The sequence below is a fragment of the Poecilia latipinna genome, unplaced genomic scaffold (genome assembly GCF_001443285.1).
Source record: "Poecilia latipinna isolate Pla-1442-1.1 unplaced genomic scaffold, P_latipinna-1.0 Scaffold502, whole genome shotgun sequence".
In the NCBI taxonomy this organism is placed as follows: domain Eukaryota; kingdom Metazoa; phylum Chordata; class Actinopteri; order Cyprinodontiformes; family Poeciliidae; genus Poecilia; species Poecilia latipinna.
Window position 1 is genome coordinate 25,663 of NW_015113118.1, and position 17,098 is coordinate 42,760.

At 36.7% G+C, this 17,098-nt stretch overlaps 1 protein-coding gene across 1 annotated transcript in view; it reads right to left on the minus strand.

The window, feature by feature from the left end:
- LOC106952242 (metabotropic glutamate receptor 4) overlaps nucleotides 1-17,098 on the minus strand; it is a 168,312-nt gene that overhangs the window by 14,748 nt on the left and 136,466 nt on the right. The window contains exons 4-6 of the mRNA XM_015040243.1: nucleotides 13,261-13,396; nucleotides 12,919-13,073; nucleotides 11,788-11,928 (exon numbers count right to left, since the gene is read on the minus strand). Coding sequence (XP_014895729.1) covers nucleotides 11,788-11,928; nucleotides 12,919-13,073; nucleotides 13,261-13,396 — 432 coding nt within the window. The remainder of the gene's footprint in view (nucleotides 1-11,787; nucleotides 11,929-12,918; nucleotides 13,074-13,260; nucleotides 13,397-17,098) is intronic.

The following is a 17,098-nucleotide window of genomic DNA, read 5'->3' on the forward strand; positions in this document are numbered from 1 at the left end:
CTGTGAGCCACAGTGGGTGTCAGAGTGATATTTCCCTTGGAGGCTTGGCAGGCCACCCACACTAACTTTCTGTTGTGTATTTTCCATAAGACCATTTTCCTTTTTTCCCCACTGTCTCTCTCTTTATCTCCCTCTCATCAGCATTTTGGCTCTCTTACACACATTTCCCCGGCTGGCATTTCAGAGAAACCCTTTTAGATTACATAAAGCGCAGGCAAAGTGTGGGTGTTCTCCACTGAGAAGTCACACGAGACTTCATGTGACAGAGAGTGTGGGCTAAAGACTTTTGACCTTTTTATTCAGCTTGTGATGAGCCAGAGGCAAGCCAGTCTTTTCCTGCCAAGACAGTTGTGTATCCTCTCTAATAAATCTGACACCACTGCTGCATGTCCCAAATGCACCTTTTTTAAAATCCTATATTTTTTCCTTTGAATCTTCTATGTGGAAAGTTATATCTGATGTGAAAAATAAGATCTATCTATATAAATCATTTATATTGCTGAGCAGCCTAAGCCTCATTTCAATGAAAAGCCTCAATGAAAATACAAATATTACATTAATGGTAAGTTTTCAGGAAGACATAATTTACTGATGTTTATATTTGAAAAGCTAAAAACACATATACTTTGCTATATTGGCATATACATTTGATTACACTAAATCAGAAAAGATGTATGTAATACATTTCTTTTAGAGCTTCCAGTTGCTAAACAGTTGTATGAAACTACAAGCTATCCTCCATAGTGGTCTGATTTCAGTATTTTTCCTTAGCTAAATAGCATTTTCATAAGTTCATTATTTGTGTTTGTAGAGGGGTGAAAAACAAGTTATTAGTAAATAAAAACGATATGTAAGAAAATAGGCACCCCAGCATAATTTTTATTTTTGTATCTTTAATTTCTCACTGTACTAAGTTCTTTAGTGTTATTTTAGTTAGTCCTATGCAATTCCACACACAACCGCTAGGGGCGCTGTCGCGTTGGTGGCATAGAGAAGATTGAGCACACAAGAAGAATAAATCTTCCGGTTGAATGTGAAGGAAGCTCAACGTGTGTGTCTCATCTTTCTCATACCACAGCATCACACGTTGAGGGAAGATCATCTTATACATTATCCTCACCCATTCAAGGTTGCAGGGTAACATGTTCATGAATGTTCAAACAGATTAGAAAGTTTTTCTGTGCTGAGTTGCTGGTCATCATCTGGTCACTTTCTGTTAAAAGATGTTATTTGGGATGCAAACTTCACAGCTGGTAAACATTGGGCACTTCCAGAACTAAATATCACTTATTTGTATTGGATATATAGTATTTAAATCTTTATTTTATGTATTCCTGAATAGATACATTTGAACAAATTGGAGAATAAGCTAAATATTTTCTGTAAGTGGAATCAAAGAATTTGGTTGGATGGTATGTCTTCAGATTTTAATCTGCAACATTTTTGGTGTTAAGATGCTGAAATCATTCTCAGTACATAATGTCTAAGAGTTCATGCTAGCTAAAATTGTCCCTGAGTTACAGCTTGCTGTTTGTCTGATGAGCTGTAGTTAGCATCTGGCTTTATCCCTCTGAATTAGCTGCTGGTAAAAAAGGTCTAACTTACTTAACTGTCATGGTGATAGTTTTGAATCAGATACCAACTTTGCATTTGTTTTCCCACCTGAAAGACTTGTACACTCTTTTTAGGACAGGGTTGTCAAACAGTATTTCAGATGTCACATACATGTCTTGATTATAATCACATTTTTGTTCCATTTCCATTCAATTTAAATTATTATTATTATTAATTAATTATTATTATAATTTTTTTTTACCAACAAATATCCCCCTGATTCTCATGGTATGATTTTTATCCAGAAGAAAACAAAAACCTACAGCCTCTTCAATTTGAAGGTTTTACTATTTAGCATATTTAGTGCATTTTTATGCTGATGCCAGTTCTTAAAATTAAATGAAGACAGTGACAGTCTTCATTTATTTATTTTTCATCACATTTTTATTTGAATGTGATGAAAAAACTAATTCCAAATGCACAAGCACAGTTTGAAAACAGACACCTTTGATTCTAATTAGGTGGGTTAGAAGAAGCTGCCTGCCAGTTATTGGTTTCACCTTATTAACTGATCATTAGTGTGAACTTGTTAGAATAATTATATAGATTGGTGTGTGTTAACACAAATACATCTTCTTTTAAAAAAGCATCTATTGAACTATATAAATCTGAGAGGAGAGTATCATTTGATTGGAATTTCATTTTCTTTTTCAAAACGGGATATCACTTAAGTCAATTAGCAATATTTTCAGAAGCCAGTACATGTGTATGGATATAATGAGACAAAACCCTGTAAAGTATTATTTGTATTAATTCTTAATTTAAAAGCAATGATGAAGACATAGTCTTATAACTTACTCCACCCCTCAGAGATCATGGAGGGATCCAACAGGGCTCGGCTAAGTCACAAACTGGCTATCCCTACTGGCTAATGTGCAGTCTTTGGAAACAAGTTGGACGATACAAAATAAGTTTTCTAAACTTTGAAAAACGATCAATAGCTAAATCCTATCCAGCCTTGTCCTACTATCCCACTATGAAGCACATAACGTCATGGATAGGCTGAGTTTATGTAACGATGTCTGTCGCCATGTTGTTGTGGTCTGTGCCCATTACTGGTGAAGTTTTTTATTATCAAGTGTCTGCCTTTCTGTCTACACAGGGAATTTGGGGATTCCTTCTGTCCTTTCCCTTGGTGTCTTCTGTCTGTCACTATCTGGAAAAAGACTCCAGAGTCTGTGGGCCAAAACCAGTATTCTTAGTGACAGCTTTATCCATAAGTCTGTCAGAAACCTCAGCTCTCTCCCTGTTATGCCTTCCCATCTTGTCCTACTGCCCTACACATTTGAACTTTGGGCTCTTACTCCTTTGCCCATCTTTCTGTTTCCCCCTCAACAACAAGCCCCAGGCTTTCACAGGAATCATTCAGTAATGCCCATACACTCAAACTGAACTCGGAGACCACACTTTCTACTTTAAGAAACGTTGGACTCTCTTCTGCTCTTCTTGCATTGTTCATCACTTTGAACTGACATAAGCCTTAAGTTACTGATATGTTATACATGAATCTTGTGTTCTTCTGTGGGTCTCAGAACCGCTGTGCAATGATTCAGAATCCAGTTTTCAAATGAAAGTAAATTCTGCATTTCATTTGGAAATTAAGATCCCAGTATTTGAAGGAAGAGTGGAGAAGAACAGAATCCATGTAGCTAGAAGTCCAGTGTAAAGTTTGTACAGTCTGATGATCTTGGGTGTCTCATCATCTGCTGGTGTTGGTCCACTGTGTTTTCTGACGTCTACAGTCAATACAGCCATCTGGCAGGAAAATCTAGAGCACTTCATGCTTCCTTCTGCTGACAAGCTGTTTGGAGATGCTGATTTTATTTTCCAGCAGGACTTGGCATCTGCCCACACTGCCAAAGATACCAAAAACTGGTTCAATGACATTGGTGATCCTGATCGGCCAGCAAACTTCCCTGACCTGAACCCTATAGAAAATCTATGGGCTGTTGTCAAGAGGAATATGAGAGATGCCAGATCCAACGAGGCACATGACCTGAAAGCAGGCATGAAAGCAATCTAGGCTTCCATTACACCTACATGATGCCACAGGGTGCAACATACTAATAATTTAATGATTTACAGAAGTTAATATTAGGGCATGCTTGCACAAAACACCAAGTGCATTTTACTACCCTGATTTAGTGCAAAAACTTACATTTCAGTATCTCTGTTAAATAGATAAACCATGTTCTGTGCTGAATTTCATTTTTACAATACAAAAGAAAATCCTCCTGTTACAAATCCGACAAGCTTTCCAAAATATTTCCTATCTCTTGCCCAGTGCATTCTGGGAAACATTCCAGCCACCCTGCAAGGCTCTTCAGGATAAGCGGTTTAAAAAATAGATGGTTGGATGGAAAAGCACATGTTCGCTTTGTCTGTATTGCTTTGTTTTCTGCAGCTCTCCCACATCATTAATGCGCAGGCAAAGCAGAGTCCACAGTTTGACTGGTTTCAGTTCTACCTTATCTATGCTCTCTCTGCTTTAATCAATATCAGTTTTACCTCTTCACATAGGGAAAGGAACAGCTTTCCCCTTCTTCCCACAGTGAGTCATGCACATCTATATACTTTGATCATGCTAAGAAGCAGAGTTACCTCCTCTGGACACAGATAATTCTGCAGGACAGCGCATGTGGCTCTTGCGCAGCTGCCTCAGGGACACTGCAGCGCTCTTCATCTGAGCAGAAACAACGCATATGCTACAAAAGAAATCTGACTCATTCTCATTGCCCCAAAACCAAGCAAATAGGGAAACTTGGCATTAGAAGATCTGTACTGAGTGGGGTGAGCATTTGGCATTTCTAAAGAGTCTTTAACCTTTTCACCAAACATCTTGATAAGGTGAAAACACCTATGTTATTGCCCCCTTCACTCTTAATGGAACTTTTAAAGAAGTGCAAATAGCACTTAGCAAATAAGATAATATTTTACCACATTTAGCACATAATGTTGAGAAAAACAAAAGTATGATCCAGTAGAGGCAAAGTTCAATTAATACTTTTTTTTTTTTTTTTTTTTTTTTCGAAATTGCCATCTCCTCAACTTTTGGCACCTCTCCTTTGAACAGTTTTTTTGTAAAGGGGACATTGTTTTGCAAGGCTTTCTATGATATTCAGTGCGTTAGTCTTTTATATTTATTTCTCTTTAGCTCATCTCAAGTTTTCTCTAAGGTTGAAGTGCAAGAACTGAAATGGCCATGGAGAGAAGCTGATATTGTGTCTGTTGAACAATTAAATTTGAGATTGTCAAGATATGTTGAATTTTTCTGAAGACATCCTAATGTCCATGTCCATTCTTCTGACAAAAGCCACATGTATATACTGCTCAAAAAAAATAAAGGGAACACTCAAATAACACATCCTAGATCTGAATGAATGAAATATTCTCATTGAATACTTTGTTCTGTACAAAGTTGAATGTGCTGACAACAAAATCACACAAAAATCATCAATGGAAATCAAATTTATTAACCAATGGAGGCCTGGATTTGGAGCCACACACAAAATTAAAATGAAATGTTCCCTTTATTTTTTTTTAGCAGTATATTTGAAATATATTGCTAGTTCATGATGCCATAGAGAATAAAAAGGTTCCCAGAGCCTTTAAAAAAGAGGCAGGCCCACACAGAGAGGCCTGTCTCTGCAGACAATCAGATCTGCAGAGACCTTGCAGGCCTTCTTATGCTGGAGTGATATACTTCTCAGTTGACAACTGAGTGTAAAAAATATGTTTCATCCATTTTTATTGTAATAGAATTTGTTAGCAGAAACAGTCATTTTATTAAAAGCTATTATTTCCCAAAGTGGGAATTTTTACCCACTGAATAAAATGCTGGACTGTTTTACATTTTAGTTGAAGTTTTCTGCTGCATTAAAAAAAAATCATTTTCTGGCCCTTCACATATTTTTACCACAGGGCATTGTTTGTCTCCTAAATATTTAGTCTCTTACAAGTTATCCCTGTGGGGCTACATTTTGTACCTCATTCCTCTTCCATTGGTTATTTTTAACTTGTAATACAAAGAAGCCATCAGAAAACTGAAAATGTTGCAGATGTTCTGCAATGTAGACAATATGGGAGTGCTAATCTATTATTTTAATGGGAAAACTATTTTTGGATGCCCTTAAAATGTATAAGTTTGTTGTTCATAAACAGTAAAAAGGAAATAGTTGAAGGGGAAATTACCTGCGGCCCTACAACAGCTAACATGAGTCAGAGTAATGTACATTTTCACAGCACAGATTCCATTAGCTAGTGTCATGTAACACTCACCACTCTACTGCTCTGAGTACCGTTTTTTTTATTTTAGTGAAACAAATTTCATACAGGCTGTTGTGTTTTGGCAAAACCCTGATAATAAACTGCTGTAAAGCAAACATATTATGATGTTTTGTCACTTGATTTTTCTTACACAGTAAGCAGTATCTGCTTACTGTGGGAGGTTTGGGTTTGCACTGAAAAAAAAGATTCAAAAGAGATGGATGTTTAATTTATTCCTACTCATATAAGCAAGACAGGACAGTATGTGATTGACATTTTTGATCTAAAATTGAATTAGTTCCTGATCTTCTGTATATATTTACTTGAAAGTTATTACAAATGAGAAACAAATGCACACATCTGGGAAAGCTACATCAAAGAGTTATCCTATGTTTTATTCCTTTTCATGCTGTTCTATGGGATGATAAACTGATCTCAGTTTCTATGCCATAATTCCTATAAGGACACACTGCATGAATAATGTCATGACTCAGTCTTATTTAGAAATACCCATGACTGTGTGGAGGATTATACATTGTGTATTTGCAAATCTGGCTCCAGGTGGTGTGATTACTCAGTGGTTAGCGCCTTTAACTTACAGAAATAAGGTGGTGGGTTTTAGTTCCTTTTGTTTTTCTGAAAGTAGTGCATTCTGTTCTAAAATAGAGCTTAAATATGCAAATAATCCAATTCACAAAACTCCCCTTCAGTAGAAATGTGACAGTAATTGTTCAACTTTGTGTCTATTAAAGATATTGATTCATTGTGCTGTTTCTCCTGGTCAATGGTGGTTATGCAACACTGTCAAATTATACTTTTAATATATTTTGTGTTGCACATTACTTTAAGGTAAAATTTGATTGTAGATTTTATTAACCTTTTAAATTAGCTCCAAGCAGGATGTATGGATGCAGATGTATGGGTGCCATAGCGTACCTGCAACATCGTGTTGCAGGTACGCTATGGCTCCAACTTTTTAACAATGCACTTGATTAATCATTGTAAAAATGGTTAGCATTTTTCTTTTTCCCTTTAATACACATAAAATATCCTTTTCAGTGATTGAACATAGACATATTCATGTTTAACACTAATTATGTAGGTTTAGTTCCAGTAATATAATAATTTATTTTCTATATTGTGATTTAGGTTAGTACCCTGCAAGTATTATTTTAAAAGTATAGTACTCCATTTATTACATAGTCTTTCTTACCGCAGCAACTATGCATCTTTCTGTCTCTATCCTTCTGCCCTTAGGTAGTGGCTCATTCCACTATGAAATGTGTTACTCCTTAGAGAAGCTTTTACATCATCGGCTATTGCCAGATTTCTTGCATATATAGTAAAGCCATATGCTGCATGTCATGTAACCATTATTAAGCCTGCAGACATTTCATTATCCTTGTTAAAGGCAGGGATTTATACATTTCCTCATACATGATACTGTAATGTAAGAAAATAGTTTTGTGAATACAGTTTAATGCATACTTTAATAATGTGGACCAAAAAAAATCTATATTATTAAGGGGTAGAAATCTGTACCCCATCATCCTCCCCTTAAATCAAAGAAAAATTCACGCCTGACATTCATACCAGGCATGAATGCACAGTACTGGTTTGGGGTTGAAAATGAATTGAAAGAATCCCAATGAGATTTAGTTATTGTCTCCGCTAAATCATCTACGCACCGCTATTCTCTGGGTGCGTTTCGTTTTCATGACTCTTAGCTGATCTAGAATACTGGTGATGAGGATTTTTTTCTACATTCAGAAGTTGAAAATACCGGGTGAATAAAAAAGCCAGCACAGGTTCTTTGATGTAATTTTATTTTTGATTGACGTCTTCTCACAGCTGTTATTTTGTCAGACCTGAATCTTTTTAAGATTGAATTGCTATTCTAACGCATCCAAAGCAGCCTTGTTGTTTCTAAGTGGGAGACTAAATACGTTTGGACCTCAGTCTCCTACCCACAATCACAGCTTCTTTTCCTTTGGGAGCAATTCTCATTCCAAGCTGCTCTGAAAAGCTGGCAGCCTTAGTTTTGTGTTTTCCAGTCCATATTGTGGTCTCCCTCAAAAACATTTGCAGTGCTATTAAAATCCCCCACTTTTAAAATAATATTTTGAGATTAACATGTTAATTAAATGAATGATTGATTGTAAGGATTTCAGTCCTTAAGTGGCCAGATGTCCTGAAGCTTTCGATGCTAGACTTTAGTGTTTTCAATTCCTGTGCAGATTTTAATTGAATAATGTCAGCAAACAGGTTGCATATAGATATGATTGACACAAATAAAGTATCTGTCACAATTCAGTAACAGAATTAAAGCTTAGTCCCCATATCAAATGGAAATCTGGATTGTATCAAGCAGATCAAATCAGAAATTCCTCTACTGTGCATGACTTTAGAGATGAAGAACTCTGAGGATGATCGTCTAATGTATCCTTCAGGCAGGAGTTATCTTAATCATATTGTGACACTCCTCAGGAGAACTCTGTGTTCATAAATATGTTCCTTAGCAGAACATTTCCAGTATCAATTCCAATGTTGTAGTTATTAATTATTCAATGTGAGAGTGAGAACATAGTAGGAAAAATAATTTTCTAAGCAGGTCTATACAATGCTTAGATATTTTGTTTTACCAATACATTCTAAATATTTTCTGACCATTTTTTCACATGTCGTCATAAGTTTCAGTTCTGCACTTCCCAGGACAACTAATAATTAGGTTTTCATAGGGGAAAAAAATGATACTTTTGGGGTAAATAAAGTTGTACATCACCCTGAGCACACAATCCAAAATTTAAATGTTTTTGTACTGGCAGCATCATCCCCCGGCAATGTATTTTATTTATAACAAGTACCAGTTAATCAGTCATATTTCACATAAAAATGGATGGAGCAGTCCTAGAAGAAAACTTGATGGGGTGGAGCATGGGAGTTGCAATAAGTGTGTGTGACAGGGACGTGCCCCCCTCATGTTTAAAAAAGGCATTTATTTGGACCCCTACACAATATAACACTGTTTGTATTGCTTTGTGAAGGAATCTATTCCACTTGATTGATAAGTGGTATGGATTCCTTAGATAAAGAAAAACCTTGTGTGCTGTTATATCATGAATAAATAAACATACACTAATAATAATAATAATAAAATACATTGACATTAAGGTTTATGAATATTTTTATTTTATGTACAAGTACATCTTTAATTCTTTATTTTTAAATATTTTAGCCATAGACATTTGAGTCATTGTTGGTGGTGGTGGATGAAGATATTTTTGTTTGTTTGTTTTTTCTGGAAAAAGCCAGCCAACCTTCTTCAATTCTTACATCGTAGATTTTTTTGTCTGCATCAAACACTGGTAAAGGCACACCTTAGTGCTTCCAACTGGAGTAATGCCATTATTACACTCTTCCTGGGGTTGCATCTATTTCCTCATATTATGCCTGCAGCATTAGCAGAGCAGAGCACATAGTGCTGGGGGGGAAAGGTGGAAGCCCACAGTGCAACAAAATCTGTAGAGAGGAAGTTATGATGCAAGAAAGCTTTGAACTGTACATAGCATAAGAAAAAAAGAACAATTCTGATGATTTTGAGTTTGAGGTTATTCATTTGGGAGTATGTACAGGAACATTAATCCCACTATAAAGTGGCATATGCACTGCATCGGATTTAGCCATAGGCTAATTTCCACCTGCAGTCCTCAAGGAGGGTAAAACACAAAATGCTTATAAAAATAGAGACAAAATTAAACTGTAACAACATAATTGCAAAGTTAATACTGCACTAATATACACGTTAACCTGCACTGCAGAAACACCTGCCAAATGCACCATTTTAGTGAAAATAACGAGATCCACAACAAATTAAATGTGTTGGCTATAATACTAAATTAACTTCTTTTTGCTTCCGCCATTACTGGTGTATAAAAAAGGTATCTAAAATAAATAAACATCACATAGATTGTACCTGCTGAATTCCCACAGTATGCCATTGTCACTACCGTGTTGTACTGCGAGGATTGTGTATTCAGGGGATATGATGACATTTTGCATGCAATACAGAAAATCTAAATTTAGTCTCACCCCGTCTCTTTCTCCCACATGGCTTGAGACAAACTGGTTCTTTCTATGGCTTTGTCTCAACAATAGCTTTGTTTTTGCCATTCTCTTACAGTACAATGGCCAGATTAATAGTTGTCTTGACAACGCTCTCCAACCTGAGCTATAGATATATGCTGCCTACTTCAGAGTACTTACCAGTCCTGTCAGTTTATCTGGATGACCTCATTGAAGTTGGCTTATAGGTGAGCCAGTTCACTTATTACTTATTGCCTAACCTAACAAACTGTAAAAGAACAGCTTTATTTATGCTGAGATTAAATTACAACCAAACGGACTCTATATTTAGGTGGCCTTTAAAGGGATGTAGCTGCACTGGAGTTTATTCAGGGGTGATATCAAATGTTGATTCCATGTTCCCATCACATTTTTTTTTATTTGTAAGGAAAACTGAAAACTATCCACAGATTTCCTTCCACTTCTCTAAACTGTGCTACTTTCTGTTGGTTCTGCTGGTAGTTAAAGGTCTCAATGTGGCAAAATGTGGAAAGGCTGAGGGGGTTTGAAAAGTTTGTAAGGTGGAAGGGTTGACACTAAATTTAACATCTGAATTGCAGCTTTCAATTTGGCAATTTGGTGGTGAAGGGCTACTTTGCTGTGGTCAAAGAATCTGGATTACCTTTGATCAGCTCTTGTTCAAAACCTAAAATAGTTAAACTGCTCTACCCACCATTCATTTTCTACAATGTCTTAAAATAGCACTTTACTCAAGTGCCAAATTGGAAGCTCAGATAAAAACCTGAATTCACTGTCATGGAAGGGGAGTGATTGGTTTATAGTGAAGTTTTTTTTTTTTTAAAGGGTTAATTTTATCCCAACTAAATATAGGCAAGGTAATGACAAACTGACGATGGCATGACATTCTATCAGTGACAAGTTATGGCCCAGACTGACTGGTCTCATTAGACAGAAAAGTCTGGATAGCATCCTTCATTTTTGCAACTCACATTACTAACAAGCAATTATTTAGTTTTATTAGGAAAACCCCACATCTTTTCAGATTACCAGACAGAAAAAGAACTAAATAAAAGTAGCTTTTTTTCTCAGTGATTCTAGAGTTCCCTCCTGCAGACAGTGGCAGTGGAGTTTTGTAAATTACTGAGGCAAATTGAATATTATAAATAAGTATACATAACGATAGAGAAGTATTCATTTATTTGCTTCTGTATTAGTGCTTAAATTACTGGCAATTAGCCAGATGCCTCAGATTAGCAACTGTTTGGACTGCTGTATGGAAAAACAGCAGTCCAGTCAACTCTGCTGAAAAACAACAAAAAATCTGTAATAAGGAATATGTTGTTATTTATATGAGGTTGTATATATTTTCTTTTACTTTTGGTAAATGTCTGCACAGCATACTTTAGAGTGGAACTTACGCTTTTCTATCACTGTATATTGTCCCACTAAATAGAGTTCTAAATTATGCAATGCTTTTCCTTTTCCACGCAGTGAGATTGTACTAAAAAGCCGTAAAAAGAATGGCATGGAGCCGGCTTTTTTCATGTAGCCCATCTAAGCCTTTCACTCATTATGGCCATATGGGTAAACAAACATGAGTCAGCAAAAGTACAGAGCAGCAGTAAAACGAGCTGCCAGATGAACTGTGGGTTTGAATTGAGAATGTATAGCACTTCAACTTTTTTATAGGTGGGCAATGCTTTCCAAAACACTTTCACGATGAGCCCAATGTGTCACAGATGTAGACAGAATATTTTGGAGTCGGGTAAACGTTTAAACAAACACACATCAGATAGCTTTTTCCTGAACAAGAGAAGATCTTACTTGTGCACTTTTTGAGACCGGACCCTTTCTTCACGGCGTGACGGCTGAGTTTGCATTTGAAGTTGTTCTCCCAGAACTCAGCAAACCAGATATTTCTTCTGTTGTTTTCCAGTGTGCGGCTAATGAAGTACCTGTCAAACCCTGAAAACATCAATGAGTTCGCTGTCATAAGTTCAGCCAATGTAATCAATACAGGTGATACAATCTCAGAGCAAAGGCTAAATGATAACCTGTAGTATAACTGAGTGTGTTTTACAAACCATTATACAGAATATGTGCATATTTCAAATTTATTAACTACTTGTACTCAATTTTTGTTAAACATTTTTTCCATTAAAGCTGCAGTATTTAACTTTTATAAAATAACACACACACACACATATATATATATATATATATATATATATTTTTTTTATATATATATATATATTTTTATATTTATTGAAACTGTCACTATGTCGTGACAGTATAGTATGAGACAGATGGTCTGTGAAAAAGTTTAGCTCCTCTGCCTTCTCCCAGTGCTCCCAGAAACAACCAATGCCAGCCAGGAGGTGGGTCTTAGCGCTGTCAATCACTTCCTCATGTGGCATTGCTCATTCCCCCCCTTCAGCTCCTCCTTTGTTGCCTGATAAGGTGCTGCTGCAGTGTACCAACTTGTCCTGTGCTAGAATTGCTACCCAGACTAACTAGCTCAGGCTAGTTAGTGTAGCCACTGGTGAAAGCAGGTAAACTGTTTTCCTGTTACGATAAGTTGTTTTGCTGCCATTAGAACATTAAGCAACAAGAAATATGGTTGATTGACGGTGCTAAGACAATCCTCCTCGCTCTGATTTGTTGTCTTTTTTTTTTTTTAGGGTAAATTGGGACTAGTGCATTCAAACAATAGTAGCTTAGGGAGGGGGTGGAGGAGATTGATCTTGTCACAGGTTATCTGTCTCATACTGTCACCATATGGTGACGGTTTTAAGAAATGTGTCAAAAAAATAATGTTTTGTTATACACTGCACATGTAAAGCATTAAAAGAAATAGAAACAACCTTGGTTCACATGAGGTGAATATTCCACTAACACCTGCACAGAGTTTTAAAAAGACAAGGACATATGATGCTTGCGCACTGCTCATTTTACCTTTGATGGACTGGCGCTTCGGCAAGATGGTGACTGCTCCCTCTGCCATCTCCTCCTGGTTCTCAACTGGAGCGCTCTTTGAGCCCCAGCTGTCTGAACCCACCCAGATAAAATGACCCGTCTGGTTGGCCTTTTTTGCTGCATGAAGTAGTCGCCTGCGAAGGAGAGGAAACAGATGTTGCCACGGATAAGGTCAGCATCCCAACCTGCTCCGCTTTGATTTTGATTCACAATCCATTACACAGTGGGCCGGTAGACAGGTAGAAACTCCTGTGTCTGCTGTAGTCCTGGTTTTCTTATCTTCAAAGCACTATTACAGTATGTAGCTAATCCAGGCTTTACCTGATATCGTCTTCGTTGGCAAAAAGTATGACGACTCTTGCATTTGTATTTTCTCCAAGTCTTCGCATAATCTTGTCAAACTCTCCTTGCTTTGGCTCTCGGGGAATCTTAACTGACTGTGAGATGCACACACCACCTGAAACAAGAAAAGAACATCTAGTGATGTTATATCACTAAATATATCAAAAATGAAAATCAAAAAAAAAAAAAAAACATTCAGTTTTCAGGAAAAATAAAGTTTGCTACCTTTAGGATTTTGTTTCCTTCAATCACTTGATATATCTTGTGTAACAAAATAAAAGATAAACGGGAAAACAAAAGGGACTCTGTCGAGGTATTTTTTAACAACATGTATATTAAGGCATTGACTCTCAGAGCAAAACACGTTTGAAATGATACTTTGTTTACTCTTTTCAGCCAATTGTAATTGTAATATTAATTTCAATAACAAATCAATAGTTAATGTATCTGGGGCTGCACAGTGGCGCAGTTGGTAGAGCTGTTGCCGTGCAGCAAGAAGGTTCTGGGTTCGATTCCCGGCCCCAGTCTTTCTGCATGGAGTTTGCATGTTCTCCCTGTGCATGTGTGGGTTTTCTCCGGGTACTCCGGTTTCCTCCCACAGTCCAAAAAACATGACTGTTAGGTTAATTGGTCTGTCTAAATTGCCCCTAGGTGTGTGTGCGCATGGTTGTGTGTCTGTGTTGCCCTGCGACAGACTGGCGACCTGTCCAGGGTGTACCCCACCTCTCGCCCGGAACATTAGCTGGAGATAGGCACCAGCACCCCTCCCGACCCCACTGAGGGACAAGGGTGTTCAGAAAATGGATGGATAGTTAATGTATCTATGTGCAAACTTAAGAAACTTTCAATAAAATAAATATTTGTTAGTATTTTTTTGCACAGCTTTTGTATGTTAAATTTGGCGATGTGCACTGGCATTTTCTTAAATCTAGGAATGAAATGCAGATATGCAGAAGGTATCTTCTTTCTGTGAATACTTTGGTTTTTTACTACAGCAGGAGAGTGATGCTGTTGCCCAACACAAAAGTCTCACATTTTGTGCAATGTGAGACTTTGCACAAAATAACTAAAAGAGCAGCTTTGTAATGCAAAGTTAAAAAAATTTGCATGTTCAGACAAAAATGGGACACTCCAATTTCCCTGCAAAAGCAAAACTCTTCAAAAGCAACTACCTGAAATTACAGTATTCTTGTGCTTATTATCATTTTAGGCAGGCACTACTTTATTGCCATGGCAGCAGTCACAGGAACTGACCAGTGTGACTAGAAGGACAGGACGTAATCAATGGACAACAAATTAATTAGTCACACTTTTCTCACGGTTGGCTCTGTCTGGTGTTTATCCACCACCTACACACGTCTAGATGCAAGTCTCCCACACAGAAATAAATAGAATGGATTAAACTGAAAACCGCCTGCCTCAGTTTGGCTTTAAATGGTCAAAAGTTACTTACGTTTAGGTTTCATGGACACCAAAAACAACATTTTGCTATAAAGGTGGTATTCAAAATTTCATTTGTAGAGAAATAAAACTTTACATCTCCCCAAAAAAAAAAAAAAAAATTACATACAAATTAAATTACAACATACTGTTTATGCAGTTGTGTCATAGCAAGAGGGAAGTAACTGTTACATAATTTATTAAAATTTTTCAAGGGAATTTATAATCATGATGGTATCAATAAAATTGATCCTTGGATAAAAGGTTAATCAAATCCATCTTAGGTTCTTTGATGTTGATGTGTCAAAAATGTACCATCCTTTTTTAGTGATGTTAAACGTCATGTTTTCAGTTAAATTTTATACAAACCAATTTTGTATCGTAATTTTATCAATAATGTTGAACCAGTAAAGTTCTCTTAAAGGCTGAAAACAGAACAGAGAGTTGAACTTCTGAATCTGAGGTTTGTCTAAGCATTTCTAACAGTTGTGCTCGACATGTTCAATTCAGCTCATCATGTAGCCTGAAGGCCTTCTTTTAAGCTGCATAAATTAGTGCACATGCAACCACAGATGTTCATTTTGCTTCCTGTAAAAATCATTTGGACAAAATTGTTGTAAAGACAAGGAAAGCTAGAGCAGTGTCATATGGTTCACAATAATCAAAAAGCTTTGTTTTGTTTTTTTAATTAGTGACGCTGGTTTTCATTTCATCCACAAAAGAAGAGGAAAGTTGGGAAAGAAGAGAAAACTTATTCATGACAGCAGTGTGTTCAAACTAAGTTCTCGAAGTTTTTCAGGATGCTTACTTTTTTAGAAAAACTCCACAGGTCCAATAAAATCAATCAATCAAATTTTATTTGTATAGCACATTTCAGCAGCAAGGCATTTCAAGGTGCTTTACATGGTTAAAAAACAAAATAAAACCAAAACATTGAATAAACAGAAAGAGAAAGAGATTTTGGAAAAAGAAAAAAAGAAAGATTTAAAAAAAAAAAGATAAAAACATACTTTTGTTACGGAATTTAAGCGCCTGTCGTTGCCGGACTCCACCGGACCGGAGAGTCCGACCCAACTCTCCAGTCGATTCAGTAAAATGTCGTGGTCAGCAGTGTCACAAGCTGCACTGAGGTCCAACAGAACCAGCACTGTGGTTCTCCCACAGTCTGTATTCATATGGATATCATTGAACACTTTGACTAGGCCGTCTCCGTGCTGTGGTGAGCACAAAAACCAGACTGGAAAGAGTCAAAGCGATTCATTATTGTTAGGAAGTTAGTTAATTGTTTAAAAACTGCTTTTTCAATAACTTTGCTGATGAATGGGAGGTTGGAGATCCGCCTGTAATTCTGCAGTAGTGATTTGTCTAGATTGTTCTTTTTTATCAGTGGTTTGATAAAAGCTGTTTTCAAAGCCTGGGGGAAAACGCCTGAAGATAGCGATGAGGTTACTATTTGGATCAGATCATTAGCAACAACAGGCAAAACTTTCTTAAAGAAAAGAGGACTTTTATTTCATTCTGAAAATTGAGCAGTAAATTCTAGCTTTGCACCAACCAAATAAAAAAAAAACAAAATGAAAACTCTGAGCCCTATAGTTACATACTGTATGAACATCTTGTGGTACGATAGTACATACTGCAAGTCAAGGATCTTTTACAAGTGTTTTAAAATGAGTTAAGATAATTAAACAGATTTTTTAATTTACAACACTTTGATGAAACAGCAATGCTTAAAGCTGCAGTATATAACTTTGATAAACATGTTTTTTTTATGTATTTGTTAAAACTGTCATTAAGTCATGACAGTATGAAACAGATAATGTGTGAAAAAGATTAGGCTCCTCTGCCTTCTCCCCATCTGCTTTTATACACCGCTTAGTCAGAAACAAGCTGTTGGAACCAAAAGGAGGGTCTTAGTGCTGTCAATCATCCTTGTCTAGGCCCTGCTCACACCTTTTCTCTTATTGTGCATAGCTAGTTCCCCACAGCAGAGCCTGCATGCTCGGATGAGTTAGCATACGCCCCAATGACAACGGATAAACACTTTTTTCTGTAACGGTAAGTTGTTTTCCTGCCTTTAGCACAATGGTTGACAGCACTAAGACCCTCCTCCTGGCTCTGATTGGTTGTTTCTCACTGGGAGTGGCATATTTCTGCAAATGGCAGCAGGACCACAGGGAGGAGGCAAAGGACATAGAATTTTTTTGCAGACTTTGTGTCATGGTATACTGTGAATGAAACATGGTGAAAGTTTTAACTAATATGCTAAAAACATTATTTATAAAATATACATACTGCAGCTTTACACAAACTGTCAAAAATCACTAAACTGTTAAGAAATTTGAACGACATTCTCATTTTTAAGTTTCAACAAAAG